Source organism: Archocentrus centrarchus, chromosome 6 (assembly GCF_007364275.1).
Source record: "Archocentrus centrarchus isolate MPI-CPG fArcCen1 chromosome 6, fArcCen1, whole genome shotgun sequence".
NCBI lineage: Eukaryota > Metazoa > Chordata > Actinopteri > Cichliformes > Cichlidae > Archocentrus > Archocentrus centrarchus.
The window spans coordinates 5,560,377-5,570,800 of record NC_044351.1 but is presented as its reverse complement, the minus strand read 5'-3'; the positions used below and the strand labels follow the sequence as shown (position 1 = coordinate 5,570,800).

General features: G+C 39.2%; 1 protein-coding gene across 1 annotated transcript; it reads right to left on the bottom strand.

The window, feature by feature from the left end:
• Positions 1 to 642: 642 nt before the first annotated feature.
• Positions 643 to 8,747, bottom strand: LOC115782264 (homeobox protein DBX1-B-like). The gene is made up of 4 exons (XM_030732356.1): positions 8,309 to 8,747; positions 7,749 to 7,832; positions 2,860 to 3,062; positions 643 to 1,075 (listed from the first exon to the last, which is right to left on the bottom strand). The coding sequence occupies exons 1-4, from the start codon at positions 8,721 to 8,723 to the stop codon at positions 812 to 814; spliced, it is 966 nt and encodes a 321-aa protein (XP_030588216.1). The 5' UTR covers positions 8,724 to 8,747; the 3' UTR covers positions 643 to 811.
• Positions 8,748 to 10,424: the final 1,677 nt, after the last annotated feature.

Genomic DNA, 10,424 nt, shown 5'->3' with positions numbered 1-10,424 from the left:
ATAAAAAATTGTTGTAATTCCTAAACAGTTAAAAGTGAAAGTCTGCCCTTCCATCATGTATTGATTGTTTGATTTAAAATCCACTGGTGGTGTGCAGAGTCAAAAATACAAAAATTGTTTTTGACCAACAAATTATGAACCTGACTGTTTCTGCAGCAGAATCATAGTTGAGATTGTGTTGAAGTCTCTTTGGGCTGTTTTTCTACTTGCGTTGTGTTGTTGGCATTGTGTTCGTACTTAAACACACTGACAAATGTGTGTCCTAATGAGGACACACATTTGTCAGTGTGTCAGTGTGTGGGACTGTAGCCTACGGTTTTTATTCTTAACTGATAGTTGATGGTGCATTTGAAGACAAGCTGACAAATTACTTTCTCCACAGAATAATTAAGTAATGTAATATATTACTTTTTCTGAGTAATGAGCCCAACACATTACTTCACAGTTTTAGAACACTGACAGTGTATACAGGACACGTGACATGAACTTTAACTAAAGCATTTTTATTTTATTTATGTATTTGTTTATTTAGGAGAGGTGACAAATGCAAATATGAACAAAAAGAACATTTTGTATATTTAGAGTTTTAAAAAATGAATCTACAAATATTAAATCTAAAACAGCTCAGTATACCTTATTTAGTGTGTGCAGATACACTGAACTACATATAAAGGATATACAAACAACACTGTACAAAAAAATGGAAGGCAAATATGTACAGAGCTGATTCAGGCACTTCTGGATTTACTTCCATCATTTTCTAGGAAAACTCCATCAATCTGAATCTCTTATGAAACCGTGATTATTTTTTTCACTGTTTGACTGACAGGTCTGATTGTTTGCCTGACTCTGACAGAGTTGAATGGTTAAAATGGTGATGACAGAGATGTGATTCGTGGCAGTATGCTGCAGTCCTGCTCAGCCTTTGGCAGTAGGTGCTGCCTACATCAGTGAGATCTGGGTGGGGGTTGGTTTTGGTGGGGAGGGTTTGCTGGCGGCAACCACCTGTTGACAGTAGCTCCCTCTCCTTGGAGTTTCTCCATTTCATCCTGCGGTTTTGGAACCATATTTTCACCTTCACGACACAGAAATAACATGTTAACATCAAATAGATCCCAGTTTGAACTAGTAATGCTGGTCACCTCATAAAATCCTGCTTTTTTAGTATTCATTGAATACTTTTTCATATGTAGCAGAGAACCAAATGCTAAAATCCTCAGTACACAAAGAAAAACAAAGAAAGTCAAAACCAAACCATTTTCTTTACTTCTGTTTTCCATCACCCTCCAACAGCTCAGACAGATGGTGGCCCCTCCCAGATCGAATGCAATCCAATGAGCAAAACACTTGGAACAATGGGGAGAATGAGCACCCCTTAAAGATGAAGAGACCTTTGGAAGATCCAGTCTCAGGGAGGGACAACTATCCTGCCATGACTGGTTAGGGGTGAGGGGAAACCATGTTTGTTTTTTTATATAGTATTTTATTGATATGCACTGTCTATGCATTACATTTTTTTCCATAAATAATAATGGTATACCATTACAACTTAATTAGGCACAATTTGGAAATCTCAACAGGCCCTCCATGTATTTTAATTGGATGGCCAAAATATTAGGAACCCTTCAATATCATGTATCACTTTTCTGTCATCAAGAAACTGCAAATGTTTGAGTTTCATTAAAAAGTATCCATTGCAGACCTGTTGGGTTAATCCTGGTATAAAGAGAAATAAAATGTGTGTTTTGCACATACATTACACCAAGGTATATTAAATGTACTCATTTACGCTGACCTTTGTAGTGCTCTGCATACCTCCAATACTCAAGCTTCCTAAATGTGAATTAGAGCTTTTCATTAGATGTGTTGCATGAGTTGAGCTGAGGCTATTCATCTGTTTTCAGATGTTTTTTTCAAACCCACTGGTTTGTTTGCACAAATTATTACTAAGAGGTCATCTTTAAATTGTTTAATTTAAACAATTTAATATCAGTAGGAGAAAAATATAAAATGAAGAACAATAATGATTTAAGTTACACAAATGTTATTTCTGTCATATCTGACAGATACTTTTTCAACATATTACAACAAAATAAAGCTCATTTATAATAGTAAAATATTTGTTTAAATAAACAATTGAATACTTTGTGTTGCACTGGTGAGTCACTAGAGGGCAGTTAACATGTGCCTAAATGGAAACAGCCTGTTTTTAGGTATGGACTGATCCTGTTGATGAGGGCTCAGAAACTCATTTGTCAGGTTTTATATAAATGCTGTTGCTGTTTAAATGTTTTAGTTTAGTTACATAGTTTCGTTTACATAAATTGCTATTGTTAAATTTACAATATAAAATGTAACATTAAACATTTTTACTGAAAAACAAAAGCTGTCAAATGATTATCTGAAAAGAATATAACCATAGCCTGTAACCACTACAGGCTAAACTCTCACCATTTAACCAATGCTGATGCCTGTTAGGGGCCTACACACAAATACTTAACTTGAGCCATCATTCCCATATAGACATATTTTAAAGACACAAATACCATCCACTAAAATGTAATTATCTCATAAACATTATCAGTAATTTAAAGAGAATAACATTTGCATAGCTTCCAAAAAATGTAATCAACTGAGAATTAAGCAAAAAAAAAAAAAAAGATAATTATACAGGATTCCTTGTGGTGTTTTTCACATGAAGCGCATGTCTGAATACACAAATGTCAATAGGGAGTGTAAAATGAGTGTTTAAAAATCTGAAACAGTCTGGCCTACAGAAATTTGCCTGAGGAAAAAGAAAAAAGGATTATATGCCAACCCAATTTAAGTAATGGTCCAACACCATGGTTTGGTGTGTACCTGGGAGTCTTTAAGACCCAGTTTGCTGGCAAGCTTCCTCCTGTCTGGTTTGCTGATGTATTTTTGCTTCTGGAAGGTTCTCTCCAAAGCCTTTCTTTGGAGGTCTGAGAACACAGCCCGCCTCAGCATGCCTCTCCTGGGCTTCCCTCTGGGGGCCAGGGGCCATGAAAATGTCCCTGGGACAGGAACCACAGAGGAGGAGGCTGGATAGACAAAACACAGGAGAGAGAGGAGATTTTAGGAGTCAGGCAAGGATTGAAAAAAAAAAAAAAGTCTACTTTATGTACTGTTACATAAAGGTGCAAAATTGTCACCAGAGGTTTAAGACTGATGTCTGTAATGTACAAACTTTAAGAGTACAAATTAAAAATAAGTACCCCCTGTATGGGTTCTCTGTGCTTTTACAGGTTCTGCCATTGTACCCTACAACAACAGAACCTGTGAAGGTACAATAAGTACAATAAGTCCGATAAGTCACAGGTCTGTGTCAAAAAATGGACAGATTATTACTGTATTTACATTTTAAAATCAAGTGTCCCTTTTCAGGTATGTGAATAAGAGATTGCAAAATCTGGGCTGGTGTCATGACCTTTAGATGGGGCAGAACTTGTCACCCTGAAAATGAAACTTTGTAAATTGTAAAAGGGCATTTTTAAACCTAACAAAGTCATTTTGGTGCATAAAATCCTTCTCCTCACATACAAGGTCTTGAATAATCAGGCCCCATCTTATCTCAAAGACCTCATAGTACCATATCACCCCAATAGAGCACTTCACTCTCAGACTGCTGGCTTACTTGTGGTTCCTAGGATACTTAAGAGTAGAATGGGAGGCAGAGCCTTCAGCTTTCAGGCGCCTCTTCTGTGGAACCAGCTTTCAGCTTGGATTCAGGAGACAGACACCCTCTCTATTTTTAAGAATAGGCTTAAAACTTTCCTTTATGATCAAGCTTATAGTTAGGGCTGGATCAGGTGACCCTGAACCATCCCTTAGTTATGCTGCTATAGGCCTAGGCTGCTGGGGGGTTCACATAATGCACTGTTTCTTCTCATTCACCTTATTTACTTTGTTTATACTCCACTCTGCATTTAATCATTAGTTATTATTAATCTCTGGCTCTCTTCCACAGCATGTCTTTCTCTCCCCTCAGCCCAACCGGTCACAGCAGATGACCCCCCCTCCCTGAGCCTGGTTCTGCTGGAGGTTTCTTCCTGTTAAAAGGGAGTTTTTCCTTCCCACTGTCGCCAAGTGCTGCTCATAGGGGGTCGTTTTGATTGTTGGGTTTTCTCTGTATTATTGTAGGGTCTTTACCCACAATACAAAGCGCCTTGAGGCGACTGTTTGTTGTGATTTGGCGCTATATAAATAAAATTGAATTGAATTGAATGAAACCAGATAATGACGGGAATGAAAAAAAGAGAAAAAAGGTCTCACATGAGACTTGAGCTCTAGTGATATAAAGGCAAGTGTATTTATTTGAATTGATTTGTGCAAGCTCAATTCAAAGGAAAATGTAATCATGTGTCAGTGTAAAAAAAAACAAGGCCTTGAGTACATGTGTTAGACAAGAAGATGGAGCAGCAAGAACACCGAGGAAGAGTGAGCGGAGGCCTACGAGGCAGCACAAGGCAATTTGAAATATGAATTACAGTAACAAATATATGTAAGTATATACAGTATATGTATTATGTAAGTATAGTAACAAATATTTCTTTTATTACCTTTTTGTGTCTGTGCACTGATTTTCTTAGTGTCTCTCATTGTATTTTTACCATATACTATGCGAAATAGATAACATAGATAACTCATTTCCACACAGTTGTATTCATTTGAATATATAACATGGTCTCATGAAGCCAAAACAAACAAGAACACTTTTGATGGTCATGTTGTGAATTTTTCATATCAATAAATTCAATTATTGTGGAATTTTGACAGTGGTTAAATTTTTTATTTCTGTTTGGATTTTTGAGAAATTTTGACAGTTTCTTGAAATGTGTTTAAAGGTTTGGCAGAAAACTGCTTATCATACTTGGCCTTTAGAAAAATATGAGTATCTAAGAGTTTGTATACAGCAAGTGAAAAAAGTTCCATACGTTTCCTAGAAAGAGGAACAAAAAGTAAAAATATAATGATTGAGAGTGAGTTTGGATCATTGACCATCAGTTTATGTGTTAACCACACATAATTTCCACAGCAGGAGAAAATTAAAAATTACATTTCCAGCCAACAAGCTGCAAAATATCAGTAAATTTCTTTCTATAAAACTGAATTGCACAAACTAAGATATCCATTTTGTCTGTACTTAGTAACAAACGGTGCTTTGTGGGCAGGCAGAAGGGCTTTGGTGGAGTTCCTGAGCTAGCCTCACAATGACAACTGGCACTAATATATTTAGAACATAGCAAACTGGACTGATTTGTAAATAAGGATGAGTGCTAATGCCAGCAGTCATCGCACTGCATAGAACGCATAGACCTTAAAACTAGGAGAACTCATTCTGAGCTGTCTGATGCTAAACACAGGTATGTTTATTTAAAGCATAAAAATCACAGGATTAGACATCAGAGTCACAAAACTTTTAACAGGCATATTAAAGTTGAATTTTAGCTTTAAAATCAAAGTGAAAACTGACTTTAAGACAGAATGTGAATTTTTCACCTCCTAAAAGCTCCCTGAAAAGCTTTAAATTGATCCAAAATGCTGTAGCAAGAGTACTGACTAGAACTAGAACTAGAACTAGAAAGAGAGAGCAATATAACTATCCGTCCATCCAGCCATCTTCTTCCGCGGGGGCAGGTTGCGGGGGCAGCAGCCTGAGCCGAGAATCCCAGACCTCCCTCTCCCCATCCACCTTCATCAGCTCATCCGGGAGGGACCCCAAGGCGTTCCCAGGCCCACCGAGAGATATAATCTCTCCAGCGTGTCCTGAGTCTGCCCCTGGCCCTCCTCCCGGTAGGACATGCCCGGAATACCTCTCCCGAAAGGCGTCCAGGAGGAATCTTAGTCAGATACCCGAACCACCTCAACTAGCTCCTTTCAATGTGGAGGAGCAGCGCTCTATTTTGAGCCCCTCCCGAATGGCTGCACTTGTCACCCTATCTCTAAGGGAGAGGCCAGCCACCCTTTGGAGGAAGCTCATTTCTGCCACTTGTATTCATGATGTCATTCTTCCGGTCAATACTCAAAGCTCGTGACCATAGGTGAGGGTAGGGCTATAGACTGGTAAATCAACAGCTTCGCTTTCACACTCAGCTTCCTCTTTACCACAACAGACTGGTGCAGCATCCATATCACTGCAGATGCAGCCCCACTCAGTATGTCAATCTCCCACTCCCTTCTCCCGTCACGCATGAACAAGACTCCTCCACCTGGGGTAGCAACTTGTCCCTGAGCCGGAGTGGTGGGCCAGTCCTCATCTGGACACAGAAGCCGAAGGGCACAGACGCTGGAGAACACGCTGTTGTGCTGTGAACATATTTTACGGTCAAAGCAAAACTACTGCAGCATCTGTGTGCAGCACAAGGTAAACACAGACATTACGAGCAAGACGACCACATACACACTTTGCGTCCTTTTATCTGTGATGTGAACTGATACAAAGCAGCAAGTTCAGCCTTAGAGCCCAACCTAATTCACAGCCATGAAAATCGTGTCGCTTTTCTCATGTAATAGTTACATTGCAATAGGCCTAGGCTGCTGGGGGCTTCCCACGGTGAACCAAGTGTTTCTTCACTCATCTCTGTTCACTCTCTATGTGTTTATACACCATTCTGCATTTACTCATTAGTTATTGATCTCTGGCTCTCTTCCACAGTATGTCTTTTGTCCCGTCTCCCCACTGCCCCTCCCTGAGCCTGGTTCTGCCGGAGGTTTCTTCCTCTTAAAAGGGAGATTTTCCTTCACACTGTCACTAAGTGCTTGCTTGGTGACAGGTGGTTGTCTGATTATTGGGATTTTTTTCTGCATTACTGTAGGATCTTTACCTTACAATGTAAGGTGGCAACTGTTGTTGTGATTTGGTGCTATATAAATAAAACTGAATTCAATAACATTTTTTCCTTTATTGTCAAAATTGCTTTTTCTCCACATTTAAACCCTATTATTTTCTGCTGGCTATACTTGATGGTATAATGTTTAATAATAAGATTATCTATAATTGGTGTTTTTCAAATAGAACTGCAAAAGGTAATCCTGGATGCATCATTATTGCCAAATATTTTTTTGATTATTCAGCTAACTGTGAAGTTGACTTCTTCAGATTTTTTTAAAAATCTAAATGTATTAGTTTACTGTAGACAAAGAAAGAATCAAATACTTTTAGAATTTAAAAAGAGCATCTGATATTTTACATCTTAAAGAAGAAAGAATGGATTATGAGAGATGAGTTAGGCGAAGGCAAGTAAAAGAATTCCAGCCTCTCTCGTCAAGAAGGAAGGCCTTTAGATTGAAAGATGACCATAAAAGTGTGTTTTACTTATCTTTGGCATTGTTATTCTGATGAGAAATACAATGACAAATATTAAACAAGGACAACTGTGGGCCAATACTAATAATGATGATGAGAAATACATTATTTATCCAATATTTGTGAACTTCCTTAGTTATAGCAGTTGAAATGATAATAAACTAAGAAGAAGAAGAATATCTGAAAGCTAGACAGATGACAAATTGAATGGTATTTCTTTTCTCAATGACCAATCGAAGCACTTTGAGTTGGCCTCGAGTTATCAAGGATATTTGACATCCAGCCCATCACAAAGTAAATGAGATCATGCTTAAAAGTCATGTTTTCTCCCTTAAAGAACCAATAAAAATCACACAATATATCAGTTGTAAGTGAACAGCCTTTGTCAAAAGACAGCATAAACACTGCTGAGACCACCTACCTGTGAAATAAGAAGCTCTGAGGTAAGGATGGAGGCTTCTATCTAAAAAAGGCACTGGGAAGGACTTTGGCTGAAAACTCTGGACTGGAAACAGAAAACAGATTCACATCCATAGAAAGATTAGGATTTCAATATGAAAAGAAAAAAAATACACACACACACACACACACACACACACACACACACACACACACACACACACACACACACACACACACACACACACACACACACACAGACATATGACAAGTTGAAAAACTCCACTTTTAGTTTTGTATGCAGGCCTGAATTTTTCTCCACTACTTTTATGATTATTATTATACTTTTAATAACAGTTGTTACAGAAATGTGTGAAAATAGAAATAAAAATATTTCAAAGTTATATTTAATTTATTCTGCTGTTAATTCATTGACTAACAACGCTTTTTAAGTCTTAACAATGTCAATAGGCTGTATTATAATAATAATCCTTTGTGCTGTTGATTTCTGTTGTTCTGTTTTTTGTTTATTTGTTCATTTTAAAATTATGATTTTAAAACAAACAAACGATGGGTACTTACCACTCTGTGTGGACGGTGCCAAGATCGTTCTGACGCCGAACTTAAGGTAGTCCGGGCTGGAGGTGTTTGGAGTGCCGGGGCTGCCGCGGCTCAGTTGAACGGACCTCTCTATGCTGGGTCCGGCTGTACGTGGAGAAGACCCTGGGCCCGGACTGAGCGAGAGAATGTCCCCCGGACTCCTGGAAGAGAAAGTCCGATGTATGTAACCGACAGGCTGGCTTAACCGGAGGAGATCTTCTACCAAGAAGCCGGAAGGGAGTGATCGGCTCAGGGACGAAGACAGAGCAGCTGGGGCACGCAGGAAACCCGGGTAAAGAGGAGGCGGCAGAGCGCTGCAGGGGAACATGATGGATTTCCGAACTGTAAAACTTTCTGACTGTCCAGCAGAGATTTCTTCAAGAAAAACACAGAGCATAAAGTCCAGACATCCGCTCTGTGCCACTGCGCCCTCTTAGGTTTTATACCGATTGCACACATAAACATGCACACACTTGTGCGAGTACGCGTGCACGCGCGCAAGTTCAAGCCCATCTCTCTGGCAGAAGCTTTGGCGCAAACTTGAGGACAGGAAAAGAAGCATTCATCAATCAAACCCTTAGCTCGCCCTAAATCGTTGATTAATTCCTGTGAGTTTGCCTGCATCTCAAGCATTTTTATTTTGCATTTATGATGAGAGATGGGCCGTGGTGCATTAATTCTAGCCATTTGAAAACAAACTCTGCCTATGAGGGCACATATCCAGTAAAGTCTTTATATGAAACACTAAAAATAATTTAACTGAATAGCACTAGTCTGTGTAAAATTGTTTGTAATATCATCCAAAGACAGAGAATACCGAGAAATCTCTGTAGGCAAAAAAACAATGCAGAACAATATTGGATGCTGTGGTTTTGAGCCAGCAGGCCTCTGTAGGCAAGTTTCTGGCTGTGGTTTTTACGGAAAACACAGAACACAGTTTGATTCTGCATCTGCAAGTTAAAGCTCAACCACACACATACACAAACAGCAATGTCCTATTTTTCCTTTGACTAAAGACCTTTGCGCATAATCGCAAAGATGGACTGGGGCAAAGTGGGAAGAAATCTGTGGTCTGACAAATCAAAATCTGAAACTCTTTTCTTAATTTCTATCGTGAGTTAACTCACATTTCTAATGCAGCAGCATTAATTTATTCACTGCATAAATTACTTTATTTGTGATCAAGAAAACATTGGCTAATTCCACAACATTTCTGCATGATGATTAAACTAAGACCAGGATAAATTAAAAGGGTCCTTATTGTACTTTTAAATGACCAGCTTGTAACTGTGGTGTATGGTGGATAGATTTCAGAAAGAGGTGACAGAGACAAACAAAGACGCTTTTAAAGAAAATTTGGTCGGCTCGGCTCGTGCTGGGGAAGCCAGCCTGCTGGGGGGGTGGGATGCTCATTGCCTCTGGCTCTCTGGGCTCTTGCCCGTTGACCGTGAGGGCTCCGTCTGGGGTCTTCCTCCTCTGGGGTGTGCGCGCGGTTGCCATTGGGATGTGTGGTCTCGGGTCTTCTGTGCTCCTGGTGGGCCGTGGATGACCTGGGTCCCCTGGGTCTTTCCCTGCCTGCCTCTGGATCCCGGGGGTTGCGGCTTCTTGCCCTCATTATTGAGTACGTTCCATGACAGAGGAACACACATACATTACTACAAACTACAGCAAGACTGTATGTGTGTGTGTGTATATGCATGTGTATATATATGTGAATGTGTATGTATGTGTAGCTTTTATCTTTTTTTTCCTGCCCCCCCCCCACCTTTTTTTTCTCTTTCTCTTTTTTCTTTCCCTGCCTGTCAGATCTGACAAGAATAAATGAAATAAAAATACAATTAACAAGAATAGCCTATAGAAAACTTATAGAGCACTTCTTGTAAAAGCAAATATGTTTGGTACATTAATGCCTTCAGATTATCATTCCGATTGTGAAAACTGCCAGACATGACAGGTCAAAAAAAAAAAAAAAAAGTTTCTAGGTAAAAAATTGTATGGGGCCATTTTTAAAGCCCCACTATAGCTAGCAGTTTCCTTAGTTTCCCAGAAACCAACCAGCATACAATGACTGAAGTTATTTGTTGATTGACAGAAAATG

Bases quoted from the DNA above. Each gene is read 5' to 3' on its own strand.
- LOC115782264 (XM_030732356.1), bottom strand. From the start codon at position 8,723: ATGCTCTGTGTTTTTCTTGAAGAAATCTCTGCTGGACAGTCAGAAAGT. The intron at 7,833-8,308 runs GTAAGTACCCAT...TTCTGTTTCCAG, and splicing joins GGCACCGTCCACACAGAGTG to TCCAGAGTTTTCAGCCAAAG. The intron at 1,076-2,859 runs GTACACACCAAA...TGTGTCGTGAAG, and splicing joins TGGGTCTTAAAGACTCCCAG to GTGAAAATATGGTTCCAAAA.